Genomic DNA, 26,033 nt, shown 5'->3' with positions numbered 1-26,033 from the left:
TCTCTCTCACACACTCTATTAAAACTTTCAATTGTCTTCCCAAAAATACAGGGAGGTACCAGCATTTATTTATTTTTTATATCATAAATAGATAAGTAATTAATACATTTAATTTGAAGTGGTTGTCAACAATAATATGAATATGTTGTCAGTCTAACACTGTTTTTTTTATTATTAAAGATAAAAAGAAGACAAATTGTGATTAATCTGATTAATCACAGAATTCTGTTGTGATTAATTTGATATTTCTTTTATTAAACTGACACCACAATTTTTTATGTTTTACTCTGAATACTTTTCCAACTATTATTAAGTGTAATAAAAAACCTATATAATAAATATTGTAAATATAATTTTTATTAATATGAATCTGTAGGTTCGTCCAGTCAGGGGTTACTAGCTGTTTCGCAATCTAAACTTTACCACGTTAATCAGTGACCAAACTTTTACAACTCATGCTTTTACAGTAGTTGTGGTCAGAACACAACTCTAGTCAGTCTGTCATTTAACCCCCCCTCCCCCCAGCCCCCCCATCCCACCCTGACCCCCCCCCCCCCAACCCCCCGTTAGTGTCTCCAGTGTAATAATAGAATCAGTGATCATGGTGAATCTGCTGTGGTGAGCGTGGTGAACTGATGAGTGTGTTCTGACTGTGAGGGGAAGTTTTGAGGGGAGTTCTGCTGGATTCTGAATAACTCTGGGTTTACTCCTCTTTCTCACTAAGCAGCATTTGCAGTCTTATCTCTATCATTTGACACGCTCCACTCGCGCTCACGCTCAGCTCTCATAGCGTGCGATGACTGCGCAAACGCGATTGCTAAACAACTCCTCCTCTCATTAATAAAAACAGGCCTGACATGGAAAAAATGAATGTTGCAAAACGTTCCTCAGGGCCGTCACCCTTGAATCAGGAAGTGCTGTTGCAGTGGAAGAGCGCGAGAGCGGTAAGAGCAGAGTGAAATTCCCCTTCTTATCTGAGTGCGTCTGCGTGATGTGCTTCAATATCAATTTCAGGCGGCGACAGTGTGTGCTCTCAAAATAAACACTACTTATACAGGGTGCTGTACACAGTGTAATACTTACCTTACTGTCTTTCAGTGGACAGTGTCTCAGAGGAGTATAAACCACTTTCACACACTCATTCACTTCAAAGCTGGAGGAAGAACATTATAAATGAATACTGAAGTCATCCAGACTATGAAGGATCATAAAAGGAATCATGTAGTAACCTAAAAGTGTTTAACAAACCAAAATTCTCTGCAACAGAGGTAACTCTTGCTCTTTCTTTCCTGTGCCATTCCTTATGAGAGCCAGTTTCATCATAACATTTTTGACAATTTTTGTGACTTCACTTGAGAATACTTTCCAAGTCCTTAATATGTTTCGGATTGACTGACCCTCATTTCTTAACATATTTTTCTTTACTTAGTTCAGAAGTTCTTGCTTCTCATACTATGGATTAATTAGAACATTACTCAAATATTCACTATTCACTGTATACCTGTAACTCTACCTCTTCACTACTTTACTTTAACTGATGCTCTCAAACTTTAACTTTAAGGGACAAGAAATTCAAGTAATTAACTCTTGATGAGTTCAGCACAGCTGTTAACTGAAAACCTGAATTCAAGGTAACTTTACCTCATAAAGCTGACTAAGAAAAAAATACAGCCATGATGTGCAAAACTGGCTAATCTAAACAAGAGGTGCTACTTTAATTTATCTAAAATATAAAACATATTCTGGTTTAACACATTTTTGTTTACTCAATAATTATATATATTTCTCATAGTATGGATGACTAGTATTAATCTACGATGCAGGACATTTGAATTAATGAAAAAATATTGAATTTAAGGTGTGTCCAAACTTTTAACTTGTTCTGTACATTACTAATAATATATGTTTTTTGTAAGTTTCTTCCACTGAAGAGGCAAAACTATTTTCAGAGGTGCTGATATAACATAAAGTTAAAACAAATTAGGAAACATTTCTATGAACACGGGTGTTGGTGGGGTAATTTGACTCACAGACTGAAACTGAAATCAAGCTTATCTGGTAACTGACAACGAGTCTTTCACATCTCTGTGGAGCTTAACTGAGCAAGTGAGACCTGCAGTTCTTTAAATGTTGTTCTGGGTTCTGGCTTTTGTCACCTCCTGGATGAGTTGTCCATGCCCTTTTGGAATAATATCAGTCGGGAAAGGTTCACCAGTGTTCCATGTTTTATCTATTTGTGAATAATATCTCCCATACTAGTTCACTACAAAAGCAAAGCCATATAAATTATTTTGTAATCTTTTCCTGACTGACAGAAGATCAATGACTCTGAATTTCTTCAGATCGGGGTATAATGTGTGTTTTTTTTAGACCTTTTATCTGCTTCATGTTGTCAGACAGGTTCTATTTAAGTGATTTCTTGATTCTACCTTCAGGATCTCATGTCCCCTGTCCGGCCAGACTGATGGAAGTTTCTGGAGGTCAGCTCTTCTCCATCTCCCACCACAGTTCAGTTGCTCATCATCCAGCTTTCCAACATGCCATTTAAATACATCATTTACAATAACATCCTCAGACTCTTTCACGTTTGTTTCTCTGTAGGGCTCTGGCAGTGCTACTCCTGTATCGGTCCAGCTGCTGGGTTGATGTCCTTCAACAGCCCTGTTCTGCTCTCCTCATGTAATGGTTTGTGTCCTGTTATCTGTTATTTGGGGGTTGTCTTGCTGTTGCCTCTCTGGTGCACATGTTGTTACTTTCATTTACAGTAAAGCAGGTGAACTTTAAAGAAAATATTTCTATTATTTATGCAATTTTTTCCCCAATTTATAAGGCCAATTACCCAACCCACTCATTAGGACTCCCCCTATCACTAGTGATGCCCCAACACACCAGGAGGGTGAAGACCAGCACATGCCTCCACTGATTCATGTGAAGTCAGACTCTGCCTCTCTTCAAGCTGCTGCTGATGCGGAATTACTGAGTAGCATCACAGCGCACTCAAAGGAAAGCACAGCAACTCGGTTCCGATACCTCAGCTCACAGACGCCCTGTGCTGATCAACATCACCCTTTGGAGTGATGAGGGCAAAGAGCTCCATTCACCCACCCAGAGAGAGCTAGGCTAATTGTGCTCTCTCAGTGCTCTGGTAGTTGATGGCAAGCTACATGACTGGGATTCGAACCAGCGATCTCCTGATCATACTGAACCACTCAGTGCCCTGACCTCAGAAAAACAATGAATTCAGAAAGAGATGCTATTGTATCATATGTCATTGTTCTCAGCTGCACTCTCTTGGCTTTGTTGCATTTACACTCGTTGCATGTAGTTCCTGATGAGCCAAGTAGGGACTTAAACATGTAAAACTTGCAGAACCCTGATTGGCTAGAGAACATTTATTGCCTCTATGCAGCGCCAAAGGTAACAAACCAACGATCTGGAACACAATTGTCCTTCACTGTTGTCTCTCACAGATTGGGTTACACAAAGCATCTGTCCCAGATGATCCGATTGAAAGTGGTAGTAATGTGTCTTTGATTGAGTTCAGGACTATTTTAACTGAACACATGCACTGCTCCCAAAACATCTATAAAAAACTGCAGGACAATAAAGCTTTATTCTATTCCAAGATGATGACTTAACAGTATGTGAAGGTGCAATATCACCAGCTACTGTATATTTCAGAGTCAAGTAAAATCAGTGTATGTAGTTTGAGTGTGTCATATCATATCGTGCGCAATAATATCGCCAACATTTTTGAGTATTGTGAACGATATTATACCCTGAAATATCGTGTCATATCACCCACCCATAATTATCACATCAGGGTACTACCTTTTTACTGTTTTAGCAAAAGATAAATTCACACTGTTCTCATTTCCCATTATATATCTACTAGAGACAGATTATATCTGTCCAGTATCATTTATTTTACTTTAATCCTGGATATCTGGACATTATTAGTATTGTGACGTTCTGGATCATTGTCTTCTGTTACAAATCTGATAAAAGTTTTTTATTTTTAATATCTCAGTTAGCGGTGTGTCATATATCGCAAATATACCATGCAAAATCATGATATCATTTTAGGGCCATATCGCCCACCCCCTTATGTGTACCATGCAGTGTAAAAGCATCTTTTCATGTATAGACCGTCACCTTTTCCCATTATAATAAATAAAACACTGAAGCAGTTTTTAAAATGAAAATGTTTTAATGAAGGAAAACAAAACTATAGTCATTTTTTTATATTTTACCTTCTATGTTCATAGTACATAATTGTTTAAGAATTAAAATAAATGGACACCAATGACTAATCATTTGTGTATAATGCATTTCTCATATTAACATGTATTTTTTTTTTTTTTGAGGTAAACCATTTCTGTTTACATTGGTCAACACATCGACATACAGAGTTATATATACGGCATAAAAACAAAGAGCAAAAACACAAGACAATTAAACAATTACATTTTTAGAATTAATATTTAATTAAAAGTTCACATCCATCTTTTTCTTTAGTTTTTTTCTTCTTTTTTTATCTGAGACAGAGAGCTTCAGTGGTCTTAGTACAAACCGAAACACAGCTGATGGGTTTTACACAGTGAGACAAAAGTAAGGGGGTGTGTTACGTATGAGGTTTGAGAGCGACACCTCCCTTCCCTCCCAGCTAAAAGCCAAAAGGCCAAATTCTGCACCCCAGCGATGGAGCGTGCTCCGGGCTGGGCGGAGCTAGAGGGAGGGGGCGTGGTCAGTTAGTGGATGGGATGCTGAGTGGTTTATAGAGTAAGCCTCCTTCACCGTCTCCGAGTGCTTTAATGTGGTTAATGGAGCTGGAGAAAAGAGGCCACTGGTGGGAGTTAATGTGGAGATGATGAAGACCCTAAAACTAGTGGACGCTGGAGGCTGGTATTATAGAGTGGTGGGCCAGTGGTGCTGCTGGATGGAGATGGCTGGTGATGTTAGCTTTAGTGGACAGGGTGGTGCAGGACCACTGCAGACGGCCACGGGGGGGCTGGCCAGAGGAAGTCTTTCTTTCATTAGGATCCAGCGTGGGGGGAAATTAACAGCTGATCACTGGCATCTTCACTGTGATGGTCTTCACCTCTGTATACTCCCTCAGGCCATACTCGCCCCTGCAGAGCAGAAAACACACGTCAATATGGTGTGTCTCACTTGAGAGAGTAGAAACTAGACAGATACACTATATACGCTATATGGACATAAGTGTTGGGATGCTCATTCATTGTGTCTTCCAAAATTAAGGGTATTGAAAAGAGTTTATGCTGATTTTGATAGAATGTCCAGAGAAGACTTTCTGAACTCAGCCCACAAACAAAAGTATTTTATGGAGCTTCATCTTTCCAGAGAACACGGTTCCACTGCTCTCCAGCTCAATACTGGGGGCTTTATACCCCTCTAACCCATGCCGGGCATCATGTTAGGCTATTCGACAACCAGAAGCACCAGAAACATTACTGTTAACATATTTGCCTATATATGTGGTACATCTCTTACTGGAGGCTTTCACCACCACAGTCACAAGAACTCGTCTTATACTCAACAGATATGAGTAACTGTTTTTCCAAACTTTCTATCATGTTGATGTTTCCTTTAGAGTTTTGGAGAGTACTGTACTCTACATGCAAATCACATTCATTTTTGTGGATGCACACATTAAACGCAGCAAATGGATGCACAAAATGCACAGTTAACAGAAAGTATATATATATATATATATATATATATATATATATTCCTTATATATTACCTTTAGAGAGACATATTCTATTGTTTATACTTCTCAATAAAGACTTGATAAGTTGTGTGGTTGCATTTGCACATCTGTATCAGCAAAAGGTGCAACTTAAAGTATGCATTCATTAATACATTCATTAGAAGGCATATTCACCAATATTTGTATATACAGTGTATATGTTCCTCACAGTGTGCCATTGTAGTGTAGAGTGAATAACCCAAGATCAGTTCTACTCTCTGCAATAGAGACTATAGGTGGAGCCTGACTAACTCAGCTAAAAGAAAAAAAAAATTAAGAACATTTAGCAACGTTTTTTTAAAAGGTTCCAGGAAGATTAGACTGTAACGTTACAGAAATAAGAAACAGGAAGTTTCTGAAAATGTGTGACATAATAATGGTTTGCAACGTCACAAAGTTATTCGATTTAGCATAACTGTCTTAGCTAGACGTTATAGAAATGTTAGAAGTAACATTCCTAAGACTAAAAATGGAAACTCTGACACAAGTGACATTGCACTGACATTACCAGAAAGTTTAAAAATGTAAAAAAAAATCATTCATTCAACTTGACAGATTGAACATTTTAAGAATGTTAACTGTAACACTTGATAACTCACAATAACTCACACTGTAACTCAATAAAGTGCAGTTTATGTACGTTCTTCTACAACTCCACTACCATGATGTGACATCTAATGAACAGAAGTTGCACCATGCAGATCCTACAGGTGACTGATCTGCTTTAGCCAGGGCGGTCAATCACTTCATTGCTTACTGATTTCTGTGATTTATCACAGGCAAAACTAACTGTTGGATTTAGACACATTTAGGGATGAGTGTAGATACACATCATACTGAAACCATTAAAGCCATTAAAGCCATGAGAGACATTAGAATTTACATATGTCGATCAGTTCTACAGTCTACAATACTTATTATAGTTTAGGAGTTTAGGAAATTCAGAATTGTGCACTTACAGTTCACGGCCGTTGCCTGACATTTTGAATCCTCCGAAAGGACACTGGCAGCTCAGGGCATTGAAGCAGTTTATCCTGCAAATAAAACAAAGCAAACACTCCAGTTTAGTGCTTTTAGTCCTCGTTCATCTGCCAGATCTTCTGGCATTATGAATATAACTTTGCTGAGACTTGTAAACATTCAGCGATTTAAGATGATGTCGTTCCTTATTTGTTTGCTTATTAGAAAGTGTTTCCAGATGTAAATGAGAAATTAGAGACAGAGAGTCGCTGTCTGTGCGGTTGGGTTTTGGAAATACCTTGTCTGGTTTGAGCACCGAAATCTTATCGCTCCAAGTGCCAAGCGATCCATTTGGCAAGGCATCATAAGAGCTCTTATTTTTGATTTTGTGGGTGTTACAGAAGTAATGATATGGTGGTGGATACGAATGCTCTGTAAATAAAACCTACCAAACGGTGCCGGCCTGCAGAGCTGTGGAGATGGCCATGGCTTTGCTGATGTCGTTGGTGAAGACGGCGGCGGTCAGGCCATACTCGGTGTTGTTGGCTCTCTCAATGACTTCCTCCATCGTCTTAAACTTCATGATCTGCTGAACCGGCCCAAAGATCTACCACAGAGCAAGAAGAGTCACATCAGCAAATGAGCGTCTGACACACAGCTGGAACTGCTGATTACAAGGACAGGCTGTGTGTGTGTGTGTGTGTGTGTGTGTGTTGGGTAATGAGGAACAGTCAGTCAGAAAGACTGAAAACATGTTTGGTTTGCTTTAGTGTTGCTATCCCAATCTCAGACGCAAAACATGACAGATTTCCATTTCCACAGCCTCAACAACCGCAGCGAGACACCCCGAGCGGCTGATTTTCCAGATGCACATGCAACCTAACACCCCGCTTAGGGAAATCTAGCCCCCGGCTTTAGACGCTGAGAGCCAGTAGGAAGTAACTGCGGTTACGCTGGGCAGCTTTACCTCCTCTCTGGCGATGCGCATGTGGTCCTGCACGTTGGAGAAGACGGTGGGCTGGATGTAGAAGCCTTTAGAGAAGTGAGCTTTCCCTCCACACTCCAGCTTCGCTCCCTCACTGATCCCGCTCTCAACGAACTCCAGCACTCGCCTCTGCTGCTCTGCACTGATCTGGAGAAGAACATGGAGAGATGAAATAGTTTAATCCAATGTTTTTTTTGGTGCTGGAATCCACTGCCTTGCACATTTTAGTGCTTCTACTGCTTTTACACATCCAGTTTAACTCAATAATGGGCTGTTAATGAGCTGAAAAGTTGCATCAGGTGTTTGAGGAGCAGGAAAAGCATTAAAAAGTGCTCAGTAACTCTTGCCTGTAGGACTTGGTGTAGAGAGGTGTGCTTGCCTAGCCAGGGAATTGAACCCTACTCAGCCACTGGGAAGTGGTTACTCTATACACCACACCAACCACTACAACAACAGCTTGTTGAAACCAACAAATTGGTGCCTAATAATAATACAGCTACCTAAATGTAGATTAAGGCTGTTTTATATGTAAAAATGTATTGAAAAAAGGCTTCTGTTTTATACCTGCCTTTACAAGCCACTAAAATATTATTCATTACATAACTGTATATATAGTTATTTATTGATTCATCTTTTTTGTAAAGTTTAATGGCTCCAATAAGTATACTACAAAACTGTGCCCAATTAGATCTGTAGATATTATGAATGAATGTAGTCTTAACTACAGCCCATTCAGTCTGACCTTTAGATGCCCAACAGTGTTATCCACTACACCACACCAAGCGAAATTGGTCAGAAAGCATAAGTTGACCAGAGGCTTGCTTGCTGTACCTGAGGTCCTTGTTCGGTTGTGGGGTCAAACGGACTTCCCACTATCCTCCTCTTCGCTCTCTCCACACTCCTGCTCACAAACTCATCATAGATCGACTCTTCCACGAAAATGCGAGAACCTGCCGTGCAGCACTGACCGCTGTTGAAGAACACCCCCTGGTGGGCCTGCTCTACTGCCAGATCCACTGAAAGATACACACAGAGATGATACGGGGTATTAGTGAAATGAGAAAAAAGAAAAGCTGTGAATCAGAGTATTTATAAAACATGTTTTGATGAATATCATGAAGAAATCTCTATCAGAGGTAAAGCAGTCTGACGATGATTTCTGTAGTTCCCAGCAGTCCATATAAATTCATAGCATTACATAAAACATTCTTATTAACGCCGCGCTGTAATGGACTCTCCTTCACGCTGATGGTGTGCATTATGTGATATCTGATGCCTGAGGAGGAGCGTCCCGGCTGGCATGCGAGGGGTTAATGGAACGGTGGGATTTATGGCTGTGTTGGGATGCGTCCGGCCGGGGCAAGGTCCATTCGGCTGATTTACGGGCCGGAGGCAGCCCCACTCACGCCTGCTGAAAGCATTTAAAAGCCCCAGCCGACACCTTGATTTGGAGAGGCCACTTAGAGCTGCTGGTGTGAGTCTGGAGGAGGAGGATCTGGGATCAGATTCCTTGAGGATTTACGGCCTGTTTACACTACCCTTGTCACAATAGACTGATCTGGGAACAGCCCTTCGCCCTTGTAGACTTAAGTTTAGGTTGGGAATGCCATTTATCTATCTATCTATATAGATCTTTCTTGTTCAACGTACTTAAACATGTCTGACACGAACACTGTCAACCTAAACCTAAGGGTTTAAATGGGCCAATACTTCATTCCTCTAGGGTTTCTCACTCCAAAGAGGTCACTAAAACAATCAGCTGAACAATAAAATCTTATGATCAACATGTAGCCCACTAAACCCAGAAGAAGACTATAGAAGACATTTGACGACACCAACAAGTGGCAAACAAGCCTACTGGAAAAGGGGAAGGGGTGGCAGGCAGGGGGATCTGGCACCTGTGCACATACTGTTGCAGCAGGACTCCAGGAGGGCGCCCATAAAACAGTGTCTGTATACTTACAATCAGCGTCTGCAAAAATGATGTTGGGATTCTTGCCCCCCAGCTCCAACGTGACTCTCTTCAGATTGCTCTTTCCAGCTGCTTCTTGGATCAGTTTGCCGACCTGTGGGGGGATCAGAGAGCCGCGTTAGTCCGGGACCTCCGTCGTGGAACCCCTCCTAAATCTCCACATCAGTGGGACGCTGTCATTAATAAATCCTGCAGCCCAAACAACCCCTCCGGCCCACAGCCGCTGAAACAGGAGAGCGGCCTCCGGTCACAGACGAAATATCTATCAGCGGGAAAAGGAAGGAACGCTGCGCTTCCAGCACGGAGAGGGGTATCTGCTGTTTAATCAAGAACAGGAAGAGCCCACCGCAAATTTGCGTAGGACGATCTGCACTGTGAAGAGTCTCAGAACGACAGATATTAAAGAAGGGAGACTTTGTAATAGTGTACGGCTGGTAGTGGCTTTGGATTGGTTACTGCTGCAACTTGGTAACTTACTAAATACATACACTAGAGGGACACAAGTATTGGGACACCTGCTAATTTACTTATTCACTGTTTCTACTGCTTGCAAAATCAAGGGTGTTAAACAGAGTTTATCCTGTCTTTTGTTGGAGTAACTGTTGGAGTCTTTACTTTTTAGGGAGAGAAGATTTTCTACTACTAGATTTCTACTCAATTGTAAAGTTAGCCATTGCTATGAGGGTTTGATTGCATTCAGCATCATCAACACCCCACCTCATGTTAATCCAACTCCACAATTCATACCATCCAGAATTACTGGATGGAGCTCCACAGTTTCACTGCTTCACAGCTCAATACTGGGGATTTATACCCCTCTATAGCTCTATTATGCCCGGCTGTCAGAATGTGGATGTGATTACTGACAGAGTAATTTTATGTATGCACAGACAGAATGTTTGTTTATGATCTGGAGTGGTGTTAATGCTATCTGCATGATACTGTGGGTGAAGGAATGTTAATTTAGGCCTTAATCAAACTCCTATAGTTTGTTAATCTCAACATCTGCAGGCATGCGTGTTCCCAAGCTGTCCCCTGAGGTAACACTTGATTAATCAAGTGATTTACTCCTATCTCATGACTTTTGACATGACCATGAAGTATGTATGAAACTAAGCACGTGGAATCTCCAGCATGTACAGTGAGGTATTTATTTGTCAGCATTCTCGTTCTGTCTCCACCAGAATAGTTTTAATACCAGACTACTGTTTCATCACTTCTTATCATTTATAGGAAATAAGCTGACAGGTTTCACATCAGATTGGAATTTCCCAACTCTCCCCTGACCAGACTCTTCATTAGGGAAGGCCTGGAGAACGCGTGATCGTCTTACACTGCGTTCCTGGCTCTCGGCTGGCTTTCTGCAGACGCTGGGCCAGCTGCTGCCGCATTGCCTCACTGCTCATCCTGAGCTTTCCCAAGACTGTGTGTGAGCTGCTCTCCCCCAACGCCGGGCAGCCCTCTTCCGCAAGCACCACTCCTGACCATAAACAAACATTCTGCGCTTTTTACCCTCGTCCGCTCAACACCACTCACTGAGACTGGATATTTTCTCTTTCTGTTTTCCATCAGATACAGCGGAGAGACGCAGAACAGGGGGAAGACGAGGCGGATGATGGAAAGAGGAATAGTGTTTATATCAATCTTCAGTAACGAACGTGGCCTGACTCCAGAGTACACACTGTCAGATGTGGAGCTGAAGCCAAGCTGTTTTTTTACAAGTGTTCTGACTGACTGATTCACTTCTGCTATTGCTTCCCAATCCCGGTGCTGCAGCAGCCTGTCCTGAATATAATAATAATAATAATAATAATAATAATAATAATAATAATAAATCTATGTTGTGTCCTATGACTTTTGACATGTCCAGTGGAAGCTAAAGAACACTTGACAGCTGTTCACATTTACAATTCTAGCCAGACATTGTTGGTTACCATCACTACCGACCACTACTCTACTGTCCACAATCTAATGCCATCTATAAATGTCTTATACATTTTTATAGGTGTGGACATCACCTGAAGTAACACTTCATAGTCAATTTACATACTGATGTCCCGTGACTTTTGGCACATCAGTGTGGCATGTTATCTAAATCTTAAAAAATATTTTTTCATGTTTTAATCTCTCGCTCATTGAACAAAGCTGGGAGCTTTTGTGGGAAGAGCAGATTACCAGAAATTTCCAACATTCATGTGATGCTGGATGCTTTGTTTTAGTGTGTATGTGTAAGTGTGTGTGTGTGTGTGTGTGTGTGTGTGGGTGGTTGGGTGGGTGACCACATTAGTGGCCATGTTTTCTTTTGCCTAACCAAAAACCACCAGATCAAGATCTCCTCCTGGGGGATGCTTCCACAGCCCCCAACCCCAAGCGGCCTACACACACAGACACACACACACACACAGACACACACACACACACACACACACAGACACACACAGACACACAGACACACGTGTGTAAGGTGAGTCAGAGTCTGTGCATGTACACACTCTCTCAGCATGAGTGAGCTCTCCTCTCTCCCACTAATCAGATCCAGATCAGAGGACACGCCCCAGACAGAGTGAGAGAGAGAGAGAGAGAGCGAGATAGAGAGAGAGAGAGAAAGAGAGAGAGATAGAGAGAGAGAGAGAGAGAGAGAGAGAGAGAGAGAGCGAGATAGAGAGAGAGAGAGAAAGAGAGAGAGATAGAGAGAGAGAGATACATTGAAAGAGAAAGATAGTAGGGTAGTGAGAGAGAGAGACAGAGAAAGAGACAGACAGATAGAGAATGAGACTGAGAAAAAGTGAGGTAGTGAGAGAAAGACTAAGGTAAATATACTCTTCTATATGAGTCTGAATTGACATGCCAAAACTCATGGAACAGCAGTATGTAAGTTGATAGCGAAGTATTACTTCCAAGAAACAACTTGTGAACACCCACACGTGTATATCTATAAGTTGTGAGGTGCTGTCTTGTGAAAGTGGTTGAAAACTCATCAGTGTTCTCATGGTAAGGCCAGGTGAATTATGGGAGTTGGAGTGAGGGCTGATAGTGGGTGCAGGTGAATTATGGGAGTTGTAGTGAGGGTCTGATAGTGGGTGCAGGTGAATTATGGGAGTTATAGTGAGGGTTGATAGTGGGTGCAGGTGAATTATGGGAGTTATAGTGAGGGCTGATAGTGGGTGCAGGTGAATTATGGGAGTTGTAGTGAGGGTTGATAGTGGGTGCAGGTGAATTATGGGAGTTATAGTGAGGGCTGATAGTGGGTGCAGGTGAATTATGGGAGTTGTAGTGAGGGTCCGATAGTGGGTGCAGGTGAATTATGGGAGTTGGAGTGAGGGTCTGATAGTGGGTGCAGGTGAATTATGGGAGTTGTAGTGAGGGTTGATAGTGGGTGCAGGTGAATTATGGGAGTTATAGTGAGGGCTGATAGTGGGTGCAGGTGAATTATGGGAGTTGGAGTGAGGGTCTGATAGTGGGTGCAGGTGAATTATGGGAGTTGTAGTGAGGGTTGATAGTGGGTGCAGGTGAATTATGGGAGTTATAGTGAGGGCTGATAGTGGGTGCAGGTGAATTATGGGAGTTGTAGTGAGGGTTGATAGTGGGTGCAGGTGAATTATGGGAGTTGGAGTGAGGGTCTGATAGTGGGTGTAGGTGAATTATGGGAGATGGAGTGAGGGCTGATAGTGGGTGCAGGTGAATTATGGGAGTTGTAGTGAGGGTCTGATAGTGGGTGCAGGTGAATTATGGGAGTTGTAGTGAGGGTCTGATAGTGGGTGCAGGTGAATTATGGGAGTTCTAGTGAGGGTTGATAGTGGGTGCAGGTGAATTATGGGAGTTGGAGTGAGGGTCTGATAGTGGGTGCAGGTGAATTATGGGAGTTGTAGTGAGGGTCTGATAGTGGGTGTAGGTGAATTATGGGAGATGGAGTGAGGGCTGATTGTGGGTGCAGGTGAATTATGGGAGTTGTAGTGAGGGTCTGATAGTGGGTGTAGGTGAATTATGGGAGTTGTAGTGAGGGTCTGATAGTGGGTGCAGGTGAATTATGGGAGTTGTAGTGAGGGTCTGATAGTGGGTGTAGGTGAATTATGGGAGATGGAGTGAGGGCTGATTGTGGGTGCAGGTGAATTATGGGAGTTGTAGTGAGGGTCTGATAGTGGGTGTAGGTGAATTATGGGAGTTGTAGTGAGGGTCTGATAGTGGGTGTAGGAGAATGGGACGTTCCATTTCTGAAGCTGTTTAGGTAATTAACAGAGATAGACATAGATGGAGAGAGAAAGAGAGATAGAGAGACATAATTAGAGAAAGAAAGAGAGCTAGAGAGCGAGAGAGAGAGAGAGAGAGAGAGAGAATGGTAAGAGGGGGTATTGTTAAAGGGAAGTGCTGGGTGGCCTCTGCCAGGAGACTGCAGCAGGATGAAGTGGGTGGTGGAGTGCTGAGAGCTTCCACTGAAAGGCAGTCAGCAGCAGCAGCAGTGTTCAGTGGTGCAGTTTGAGTGATGGCATATTTACACACTGATTACCGGCCCGTGCACTCTTACGTCACACGCGTCACTCTCCACACACTTGTCGGAAGGATGACATTTTGATTTGAGCAGAATGAGTGGTCACTGGGTTCGAGGGCTGATAAGTGGGAAATGCTCTGACTGTGATTTCCCACAGAAACAAAACTTTCACAACATTTCAAAACAGTTCCAGCCCTCGTGCCCCATCCTGGGCCTTTTCATGGAGGGGGATGGAGAGGGGGGTTTAAAAACTAGCTTTTAAAAAAAAGCTTTTATTATATTATCTCAGTTCTATCAGCACTGCACTGGCTTTATATTTAATGATTTATTGCTTATGATATTTGTCAGTAAGTCTTTAATGAACAGAATGACAGAATGCACTGTAAAAGTTAGTACTGTTAATTGTATTCCTTATTGTTAAGTGTTATAAATTCTCCTATTGGCATCCAGAAAGGACAGTTGGCTGAATATCAGAATATTTGATCACTTTATTTGATATCCATAAATTTTAATTCCACTCTCTTCTGTCTCTCTGTTCAGACTCTCACTGGTGGAGTTTGGAGAATTATTACTGGATTTAAAAGTGCTATACAAATTAATTGGATTTGATTCTGTGGATCTTTGTAAAGGATCTGATTTCAGTTTCTGGAGAACTCCTGAGTTATGCAGAAACAGTGCAACTCCTCCATGCAGCTTTAACAATGAGAATAAACACATTTCCAAGCCAAGCCAAAAGGACCATAAACTTCAGCTCTTTTCTAAACACCACCAAATCCAGCTCAATTTATGACAAATACATGTGAAATATATTCAGGAGCAAATCAAAACATACGCCAGGATAGGTAGATTTACGAGATGCTGTAATCGAGTTAAAGAACATAAAAGACACTTACAAAGCAAGCGACGGACGCTCAGAGCTAGAAATGACCACTGTTTACAGGGAGATGTTGCTGCTGACTTTGTGTTGTCATTTGGCAAGATTCACTAGATTGAAAGCTCCAGGAAAGTCCAGTTCTGTTTCAGTTTTTTTCCCCCTGGCTTTCCATGCCTAACATGGTGAACATGGTGCTTTTATATTTACTACAGTTCTCTTCCAGTGTTTTTATTGTTCAGGGCTAACAGCATGGGCTCACAGCTCTGAAATGGACACTTATATTATGTAACGTTTAATAAGATTTTTTAAACTTGTTCATGTGGATTGTTTAAACTGCACAAATACAACTTTTTATAGATTTTTTTTTAAATTTAATTTGTATGACACTATCTTATGTGTAATATATCAGTTTTTATTTTATCAATCTGTAGGTGAGCCGTTAATGAAGCACTCTGCTTGTTTCTGAGCAACATCGTAACAACAAAGTACATCTTACGCAGCTCCATAAACTAATCAGTATGTCACTTGCCATTCCCTTTAAGTTGGGGCGAGATTAAAACGGACGATATTTCTCTTCAGGCTTTAACCTGTCTCGCGGGGCAAAAAAACAGTTTAGTGTGGACTTTTTAAGAGGAATCTGGCAACCCAGTAGCGATAGAGTATGGTGGCTGAGCAGTGAGAGCAGCTCTCAGCAGAAGAGGAAAATTCAGGTATTTGTATAGAAGATGCTTCTGCTACTTTTAAGTTGTATGTCTGGCTGCATTTTGGCTCCAGTGGAAACAATAAACGGTAACAGAGTGACCAACAAGACACAAACCATATATAAATACTGTAAGTAAATCCTACACGTGACTGTTTCATAGGCAGCTGTACTAATCCCTTAGCTCTGTACTGTTTTTAAAAACATGTTCTGTCTCTGTTTCACTTCAAGCATAGTCTTAATATGACTGGTGATGGTTCTGCATAGTTAAATTACAAGAGATTTAGGAGAAAAAACACAAACCATAGTCTTAATATGACTGCTTGTGGTTTGCACTTATTGTTTGCACTGTATAAGACCTAGAAAAGTTTTACTTTTATTTTTTATTCTTATTCTCATTCCTATTTCTTATAGAATCAATGTGTGAGAGAATCCAGTCTGTTAAGTGTGTGTTATATGATTTTGTCAAATAAAACTCTAGTTTTCAAGCCATTTTTCATTTTTGACGTTTTCTTTAAAATTTTATTTTTAAATCTCGTCTCGTCTCGTTCTCGTGAACCCAGTATCGTGTCTCGTCTCGTCTCGTGATATTAGTGTCTCGTCACTTGCCATTCCCTTTAAGTGTGGCAATAAGATGAGCTCTGACTTTTGTGGATTGCTATTTTAATGGGGAAGCTTATAATTGTATAAAAAGTGGTTTAAAACTCAACTGTTAAGCTAAAAAGCATACTCATACTGTTGTTTTGTAGGAGATTATTTTCCTGTACTTTCCCTGTGTTTTACCATTCTTTTATTCTGAAGTCTGCTTTTTGGGTTTAGGCCATTCAAACAGTTCATTTGAAAGTGTGTGTGTGTGTGTGTGTGTGTGTGTGTGTGTGTGTGCGTGTGTGTGCATCTGATTGCTTTGCGCTGTGTGAGGTATGCGTGGATGTATTTCCCATAGAAACCTCCTCAATTTCCATCCAACCCAAAACAATGGCACACAACACCACCACCGCCTGGCCCACCCCGATCAGGGCCTCATCCCCCGTCCGTCAGTGTGTCACTCTAGAGGAAAGGAGGAGCGGGACGGTGCGGTTCTGATAGGAAAATTACCTTTGTGGATCCAGTGAAAGCCACTTTGTCTATGCCCATGTGCGAGGCGATGCCGGCTCCCGCGGTTGGCCCGAAGCCTGGCAAAATATTGACCACTCCTGGTGGAAACCCGGCCTGTGCAAACACAACGAGAGGAAACAATCTTCAGAGAGAGAGAGAGAACAAGAGAGAGAGAGAGAGAGAGAACTAGAGAGAGAGAGAAAGTGTCTTGAGCCAAGAACACCACAGGCCATGGAGGGGGAATCCGGACCCATCCCAGTCTCCCTCCAGGCCCGGAGAAAGAGAGGATAGACAGAACATCAGAAGGAAGAAGAGAGGGCAGAGATCTCGCTCCCACAGAAAGGGAGAGGCAGAGGAATAACAGATCAGGAGAAGAGGAGTGAGGAAGACACTGTGTTTTCTTGTGGGATGGACGCACATCAGTGGACAGAGAGTTGGCCACGTTTTAAACAGGTCCCGACTGCTGACCAGCACCATCAAAACCAGTGTTGTTTCAGGTTTTCAGAACTTGTGCGCTTGTGTTTCAGTACTGTGCTTTAATCTCAAAGATCAAACTCAACAAACAAAAGTTTGTTGTCGAGTCAATTTCATATTTATCCATATTTACAGTCATACAGAAAAAATACTTTCAATTTTTAAATATATTTCAATATATGGACATTTATTCCTCATTGGATCAATGCTAATAGCTTAAACTTGCTTAAAAGTGTATTTAATTTAGCTGAACACATACTGTACAACTGTGTGAGATAGTTAAGCACTCCACTATTCATTTCAAAAGGGAAAGTAATGCACGAAAACTTTAAAACTTTAAAGAGAATATAACTGTAATATTGGTTCTACAACTGTGCAAAATTGAGTTTTTGTAGCTTAAAAAATAAAGTTTTATTTTTATCTTCTTTATTATTATTTCACCTGTTTTTTGGAGCGTTCCTTTTCCTACAGTTTTCGAAATATCAACACTGTTCCAACTCTCCCCTGAATACAGCTTTTGAATAACTGTAATAGTATTTATACAGTAATCATCTAAACAAAAGATGTTGTCGCTAAAACACTCCCATAAGAATGTACCGCAATGAACCTCAAAATTCAAACTTCTCTATAGGTCACATTTTTCAAGCTACAAACACCAAGCTTGGAAAAATCGTAGAACTAATAGCTTAGTTTTATGATTTATTCTTTTTAAACAGATCAGACTTGCAATGTTTGGAAAATGTATAGTCAAATTCATATTCCTCATAGGCATGAATGGAAGGATTTTCAGCTCTCCTACACAGGTATAACTATCAGAAAGAGACAGACAGTTTCTTAATAAAGATCAAATGTCCACAAAATTAAGCTTTTTAATGGGGTGGTCTAATAATGTTTTGGTTAATGTTCGCTTTAGTGTGTACTAGTCTTCAGCACTGTGGTGTGAGCCCTGAGCCCTGCAACACTTGTAAATCTTGAATCCGGCTCTGATCCCAGATAAGTCACACTGCGTTGGACCTCTTTGATCAGAGCGCTGTGTGGTCACTGCTCTGTTATTGTGGATATACTGTAGCACCAGCGCGTTGGACCTCTTTGATCAGAAGCTGTGGTGTTGTGGATGTACTGTAGCATGCGTTGGCTGTACCTCTTTGATCAGCGATCCCATGTACAGGCAGGTGAGGGGGGTCTGCTCGGCCGGTTTCATCACCACCGTGTTCCCACAGCACAGAGCCGGTCCCAGCTTCCACGCCATCATCATCAGAGGGAAGTTCCACTGCACACACACACACACACACATTAACATGTGGTTTTATACTCTTTTCAGGACATGGAGCCACACATATTTAATTGTGCATGTTGTTGTGTCACACAAAAAACAGTAAAGTAAAAAACCCTCTTAACTTTCAATGGAAGTCAATGTAAAAATATTGTATTACAAGTTATTTAGGAGATTTTTACAATTAATATTCAATCATATTTACTGTAACTGTTCATGTCAAAACCATATTTACTCTCAATGCAACATTCCCATCCAAAACCATATTTATTCAGGACTAGACTTCTATTATGAGTGTTTTTCACACAGCAGGTTTGAATCGAGTATTATTGCTGTATTGGCTAGGGTATTTTTTATAATATATTGTTTTGTTTTCATTTGGGCTACCAAATCAAATAAATAGGGTAAACCTTGAGTGAAGAATATCAGTTGTGAAATTGTGCACAATTGGACACCAATTGAAATTGGACACCAATAAATCCGTAATTCCTGGTATTTGATTATTATTTAGGAATATTGACTCTGATGCTGTGAAGTATTGTTGAGAATTATCTTATTGTATTGTGAGATGCCGTGCTGTACACTTTTATTACTTTTTATTATATTAATTATAATGTCTTTCTTTTAACATTGTTCTGCATTATGTCTTACATTTATTTCTTAGATTCCTATTTTATGAATTTTAATTCTGTATAAATTGACATTTTTTCCTATTCATTTATAATTTCTTATAACTTTCTTTTAAACTTGTTCTGCATTGAGTCTTAAATCTTTCTGTAAAGCTCTTCGAATTGCCTCTGTGTATGAAGGGTGCTATACAAATAAACCTAGGTCTTGCCTAATACAAACCTAGACACACACACACACAGTCACACAGAACACACACACAGTCTGCTGAATACTTTTATTATCTTTGTTTCTGTCATTAACTCCTACAATCAGAACTTCATACTCCTACTCCCTTACTCACTCTCACACACACACACACACTCACTCACACACTACACACACACCAGTCATAAAGCAACAATCGCTGCGTCATTCTAAGCTTTCACCCACTCACTACTCATCCCCAACTCACCAGAAATATTCACTGCTTCCTCTTTAAGCATTTGAATTAGGAGAAGCATGACACTACTGATGCTTATGTCAGATCCTCTGATGTCTTCAGAAACACATATCAGTTGAGACTCAATATTATCACAACATGTTGCGCAGGATACCGTGATCCTGTGATACTCGATATATATTACAAGAGAATTCTCTACGATACTTCACAGCATCTGTGTTACTGAAGAGGATACAGTACTTCTAACTCAGGAGTGTCCAAACTACGGCCCGCGGGCCATTTGCGGCCCGTTTCCTTTTTTGGAGGTATTTTAGAAATACAATGAAAGTTGGCAAGCTGTTAAGCTGGTTTTTATAATGTGAGATTCAAAGTTTGAACGCTAGGTGTCAGAAACGGGCCAAAGAGTCTAAAAGCAGAGAGAGTGCGCATTTCTAGCGCAGAAAAACGGGCCAAAGAGTCTAAAAGCGGCGAGAGTGCGCATTTCTAGCGTAGAAAAACGGGCCAAAGAGTCTAAAAGCGGAGACAGTGTCCATTTCTAGCGCAGAAAAACGGGCCAAAGAGTCTAAAAGCGGAGAGAGTGCGCATTTGTAGCGCAGAAAAACGGGCCAAAGAGTCTAAAAGCGGAGAGAGTGCGCATTTCTAGCGTAGAAAAACGGGCCAAAGAGTCTAAAAGCGGAGAGAGTGCGCATTTCTAGCGCAGAAAAACGGGTCAAAGAGTCTAAAAGCAGAGAGAATGCGCATTTCTAGCGCAGAAAAACGGGCCAAAGAGTCTAAAAGCAGAGAGAGTGCGCATTTCTAGCACAGAAAAACGGGCCAAAGAGTCTAAAAGCGGAGAGGGTGCGCATTTCTAGCACAGAAAAACGGGCCAAAGAGTCTAAAAGCGGAGACAGTGCCCATTTCTAGTATTTCTGCTGTAATATTAAGAGACATCATGAAATTAAACATCAATTTGAAAAATCTTAGTTTACACAACACTGTCAAAGATAAAGATAGTAAGTCAAGTAAAATGGTGTGTAAATGAAAGTAATCAGGAAAATGTATTATTTAAAGTGGTATATTTCATTATTTGTTTTATTACAGTCTGTGGCCCGTGACTTTAAATATATTTCTTCTTCTGGCCCCCAACAAAAAAAGTTTGTACACCCCTGCTCTAAATAATCAATTATGGAATTATGGATTTATTGGTGTCAGTTTCACACAATTTAACAGCCAATATTCTTTACAACAGTTTAACTGTATTCATTTAATTATGGCGCCAGAACTTTCTATATAAATGTCTCTATATTGTTTCTTTTGTCTACCCAACTCCTTTCAATCTCTCTCTCTCTCTCTCTCTCTCTCTCTCTCTCTCTGTCCCTCCCCCTCCTCCTTATCTGCTCTCCTGACAAATAAACGGCAGAGGCTTCCAGTAACCTGCACATAGTCTTTCAACAGCGGCCGTCCATCCCCCGTCCTGCACCGGCCAAGTCCCTAACCCAGACTCCCTCATCCCTCTGCTCCGGGTCTGACTAACGCTGCCGGGACGGCTGTGTTTACCCCGGTGGTTCCCACTCCACTGGTCCTGGAGAACCCCTGCCTGCACACTTCAGTGCTTCACCAGCTATAACACGCCTGCGTCTGCTCACGAAGAGATTAACCCCTTCAGACCAGAATTATTTGTATTTTTTTTGTGCATTGCAGTGAAATGATTAGTTAAGCATTGTTATTTGTATTATATGTACCCTGTTACATAGCTTATTTATTTCACAAATCATCCCTAAGCAGTGACATAAACAGTTAAAATAATAAATAATACAATGATTGTGATTGGCAGCATCTGGTTAGAATTGTCAGTTAGTGAAGAGACAAGTGACACATTCAATGTAGAAAACCCCCCCACATACCCCACAGCATGGGACATGGCAAAAGTCATGGGCCGATAGTATTAACTGTACCATGCTGTCCCAGGTAGTTTTTTTTTTTATGTGTCAATTTGTATGGTGTTTTTTTATATACACAGCTCTGGAAATAATTAAGAGATCACTTCAGTTTCTGAATCAGTTTCTCTAATTTTGCTATTTATAGATTTATGTTTGAGTTAAATGAACATTGTTGTTTTATTCTATAAACTACAGACAACATTTCTCCCAAATTCCAAATAAAAATATTCTCATTTAGAGCATTTATTTACAGAAAATGAGAAATGGCTGAAAAAACAAAAAAGATGCAGAGAAATCAATATTTGGTGGAATAACCCTGGTTTTTAATCACAGTTTTCATGCATCTTGGCATCATGTTCTCCTCCACCAGTCTTACACACTGCTTTTGGATATTTTTATACCACTCATGGCGCAAAAATTCAAGTAGTTCCTCTTGATTATATTCCAGAAGTTTTTAATTTGGTAAAATTAAGAAAAACATCATTAAGTGGTCTCTTGTTTTTTCAGAGTTGTATTTATTATTATTCTATATAAAATATTTATTTAAAATTAGTATTTTTTTAGTTCTAATTTCTTATCTAAATGTTTTAATCACTTTTAAACTGTAAATGCACGGCTGCATTGTAAATGATGGTCCCTCCTTAATAAAATACCAAGTGAAAATTAAGAGTTGATTGATATCAGTGTAGACAGCACTAAGATACTCAGAACCACCATTATAATAGGTCAGTACTCACCGGTATGATCTGTCCACACACTCCGATTGGCTCGTGTCTGGTGAATGATAAATACCCTCCATCTGTGAGAAAGAGCATAGAACTTTAAAACATCTTAAACATGGCGAACGGGACACAGAACATTGTACTTTAGGTTCATTATTATGTAGTTATTAATCTTGAGACATATTGTTGAGTGAATTAGAGAGAGGCAGTGGTGGCTCAGTGGTTAAAGAACTGGGTTATCAATGACAGGGTTGTGGGTTCAATACCTGGACTGAGCTGCCACATTTGGGCGCCAAAAGCAAAGGCCATTTATCCAATATGATCTATAGACACCAGAGAAATGGAAGCCCATTGCCTCATTGCCTCACTACATCAAAGTGTCTATAATCTCATCAGGTGGAATCTTACTAATGTTGGCAGTGACATTCATATACACACCTAAAAACTGGTGAATTTACCCCATTTAAGGTCTTTAAAACCCCTCAACTTTGTTAACACACTAAATTTTGGTCAAATTGTTAGATTAGCAGGTGTCTACTAACTTTTGGACAATTTGTGTTGCTTCACAAAACTGCAAGCATAAAACTAAAACTTTACATTGCATGTCAACTCAAACTCAACAAATGTGCTCTGGCTTTAGTTCAGCAAAGTGCTGGCGAAGTAGAAACAATAATCATAATAATACAGTAATAATAATCATAAAACTGCAGGAGATTTTTTATTATTTCGTTCTTTTGCAAAGAAACGTCCTCATTAATAAGCCTCACACTACGATACATTATGCAGCTGTTATAAAACTGATACATAAGTTATGTATTCATGGGAATGAGGACCCACATGCTGTACAGAGCCTTAGTATTTAAACTGTATGGGACAGATTCTCTGACAGGGAATAAGTCTAGTCTTGGATTTAACAGCCTTTTAAATGGAGACTTCCTAAAAAAACGAACATTTAGTCTAAGACTAGGCTTAATCCCGGTCCAGGAAACCAATCCAATAGGCTCAGGCTTTTTCTGTACATGCTATATCCAAATGTTTGTGGACACATTAACTTTCACTCATTGCTGACACAGATGTGCAATGCATACACACAATCTCTTGAGTAAATATACTGTATAGAACCTAATGGTGTCATGCCTAATAACAGTTCAGAGCTACAGAGGGGTATTAAGCCCAAAGTATTGAGCTGTGGAGCTGTGGAACTGTGTTCTCTGGAATAAAGGAGCTCCAGCCAATACATTTGGGGATGTGACGGGTTGGTGATCATTACTAATAATGCTCTTGTGCTCAAATCCTTAGAGCAATGCTCCTCCAAAATCTAGCAGAAAGTCATCTCTGGACAACAGAAGTAGGATAAACTATTTGTATTACCCTACAATAAATAAGCAGGTGTTCCAATGCATCTGTCCCGTATACAGTGCATCCCCCACTCCTATAATATAACAGTAACCATGCTCATTTGCACATTTTTTCACGGAATTACAGAATAATTAGACTTTAGAATATAACTAGAAAAGGTAAAGTTCGTGAACGAACTTTAAGTTGGCTTGGAAAAGAGCGCTGATAACGTTTAAAAGTTAAAATGGTTGCTAAACGCTAAATGCCAAAAACACGGAAATCTAAAAACGTTTGGTTAAACGTTGAAATCTAAAAATGTTTGGTTAAACGCTGAAAACTAAAAATGTTTGGTTAAACGCTGAAATCTAAAAACATTTGGATAAAGGCTAAAATCTTGAAAGTGGTTGCTAGGCAGTTGCTAACGTCTTACAGGTGGTTGCTAAGCTGTTGCTAAGCGGTTGCTAGTTATTTGCTAATGTATTACAAATGGTTGCTAAGTGGTTGCAAGGCGGTTGCTAAACAGTTGCTTACGTTTTCCTAGTGGTTGCTAAGATGTTGCTAAGTGGTTGCTAGGCAGTTGCTATTGTTTCTAATGTGGTTGCTAAGCTGTTGCTAGGCTGTTTCTAACGTTTTCCTGGTGGTTGCTAAGGTGTTGCTAACTGGTTGCTAGGCAGTTGCTATAATTGCTAGGCCGTTGCTAACGTTTTCCAGGTGGTTGCTAAGGTGTTGCTAAGTGGTTGCTAGGCAGTTGCTAACGATTTCCAGGTGGTTGCTAAGGTGTTGCTAAGTGGTTGCTAGGCAGTTGCTATAATTTCTAAAGTGGTTGCTAAGTGGTTTCTAGGCAGTTGCTAACGTTTTCCTAGTGGTTGCTAAGGTGTTGCTAAGTGGTTGCTAGGCAGTTGCTATCGTTTCTAAAGTGGTTGCTAAGCTGTTGCTAGGCTGTTTCTAACGTTTTCCTGGTGGTTGCTAAGGTGTTGCTAACTGGTTGCTAGGCAGTTGCTATAATTTCTAAAGTGGTTGCTAAGTGGTTGCTAGGCAGTTGCTAACGTTTTCCAGGTGGTTGCTAAGGTGTTGCTAAGTGGTTGCTAGGCAGTTGCTAATGTTTTCCAGGTGGTTGCTAAGGTGTTGCTAACTGGTTGCTAGGCAGTTGCTATAATTTCTAAAGTGGTTGCTAAGTGGTTGCTAGGCAGTTGCTAACGTTTTCCTAGTGGTTGCTAAGGTGTTGCTAAGTGGTTGCTAGGCAGTTGCTATCGTTTCTAAAGTGGTTGCTAAGCTGTTGCTAGGCTGTTTCTAACGTTTTCCTGGTGGTTGCTAAGGTGTTGCTAACTGGTTGCTAGGCAGTTGCTATAATTTCTAAAGTGGTTGCTAAGTGGTTGCTAGGCAGTTGCTAACGTTTTCCAGGTGGTTGCTAAGGTGTTGCTAAGTGGTTGCTAGGCAGTTGCTAATGTTTTCCAGGTGGTTGCTAAGGTGTTGCTAACTGGTTGCTAGGCAGTTGCTATAATTTCTAAAGTGGTTGCTAAGTGGTTGCTAGGCAGTTGCTAACGTTTTCCTAGTGGTTGCTAAGGTGTTGCTAAGTGGTTGCTAGGCAGTTGCTATCGTTTCTAAAGTGGTTGCTAAGCTGTTGCTAGGCTGTTTCTAACGTTTTCCTGGTGGTTGCTAAGGTGTTGGTAACTGGTTGCTAGGCAGTTGCTATCATTTCTAAAGTGGTTGCTAAGTGGTTGCTAGGCAGTTGCTAACGTTTTCCAGGTGGTTGCTAAGGTGTTGCTAAGTGGTTGCTAGGCAGTTGCTAACGTTTTCCTGGTGGTTGCTAAGGTGTTGCTAACTGGTTGCTAGGCAGTTGCTATAATTTCTAAAGTGGTTGCTAAGTGGTTGCTAGGCAGTTGCTATTGTTTTCCTAGTGGTTGCTAAGGTGTTGCTAAGTGGTTGCTAGGCAGTTGCTATCGTTTCTAAAGTGGTTGCTAAGCTGTTGCTAGGCTGTTTCTAACGTTTTCCAGGTGGTTGCTAAGGTGTTGCTAAGTGGTTGCTAGGCAGTTGCTATAATTTCTAAAGTGGTTGCTAAGTGGTTGCTAGGCAGTTGCTAACGTTTTCCAGGTGGTTGCTAAGGTGTTGCTAAGTGGTTGCTAGGCAGTTGCTAACGTTTTCCAGGTGGTTGCTAAGGTGTTGCTAACTGGTTGCTAGGCAGTTGCTATAATTTCTAAAGTGGTTGCTAAGTGGTTGCTAGGTAGTTGCTAACGTTTTCCAGGTGGTTGCTAAGCAGTTAATAGGTGGTTGCAAAGCCCTGACTGGGGTGCCGGGGTGTCCAAACTTTTGACTGATAGCTGCTCCATACAGCAGCTCCTCCATACACTCACAGTACTGGAGGAGCAGGGGAGAGAAGGGGTTCCGTGCGCAGA

General features: G+C 40.8%; 1 protein-coding gene and 1 long non-coding RNA gene across 2 annotated transcripts in view; one reads left to right on the top strand and one right to left on the bottom strand.

Moving 5' to 3' along the window:
- Positions 1 to 4,190: 4,190 nt before the first annotated feature.
- The window catches only part of aldh1a2 (aldehyde dehydrogenase 1 family, member A2), a 77,227-nt gene continuing 55,384 nt past the window's right edge, over positions 4,191 to 26,033 (bottom strand). The window contains exons 5-13 of the mRNA XM_022664122.2: positions 22,318 to 22,379; positions 18,461 to 18,589; positions 16,846 to 16,959; positions 9,682 to 9,784; positions 8,550 to 8,734; positions 7,701 to 7,865; positions 7,183 to 7,340; positions 6,733 to 6,807; positions 4,191 to 5,132 (exon numbers count right to left, since the gene is read on the bottom strand). Of these exons, the coding sequence (XP_022519843.1) occupies positions 5,060 to 5,132; positions 6,733 to 6,807; positions 7,183 to 7,340; positions 7,701 to 7,865; positions 8,550 to 8,734; positions 9,682 to 9,784; positions 16,846 to 16,959; positions 18,461 to 18,589; positions 22,318 to 22,379 (1,064 nt within the window). The 3' untranslated portion in view covers positions 4,191 to 5,059. The remainder of the gene's footprint in view (positions 5,133 to 6,732; positions 6,808 to 7,182; positions 7,341 to 7,700; positions 7,866 to 8,549; positions 8,735 to 9,681; positions 9,785 to 16,845; positions 16,960 to 18,460; positions 18,590 to 22,317; positions 22,380 to 26,033) is intronic.
- LOC125787233 (uncharacterized) lies at positions 12,783 to 13,757 on the top strand. Its single transcript, XR_007429152.1, has 6 exons — positions 12,783 to 12,944; positions 12,988 to 13,072; positions 13,242 to 13,326; positions 13,369 to 13,454; positions 13,497 to 13,539; positions 13,668 to 13,757. It is a non-coding gene; the product is annotated as an uncharacterized LOC125787233 (long non-coding RNA).

The sequence above is a fragment of the Astyanax mexicanus genome, chromosome 23, assembly GCF_023375975.1.
Source record: "Astyanax mexicanus isolate ESR-SI-001 chromosome 23, AstMex3_surface, whole genome shotgun sequence".
Lineage (NCBI taxonomy): Eukaryota > Metazoa > Chordata > Actinopteri > Characiformes > Acestrorhamphidae > Astyanax > Astyanax mexicanus.
This window is presented reverse-complemented; position numbering and strand designations above follow the sequence as displayed.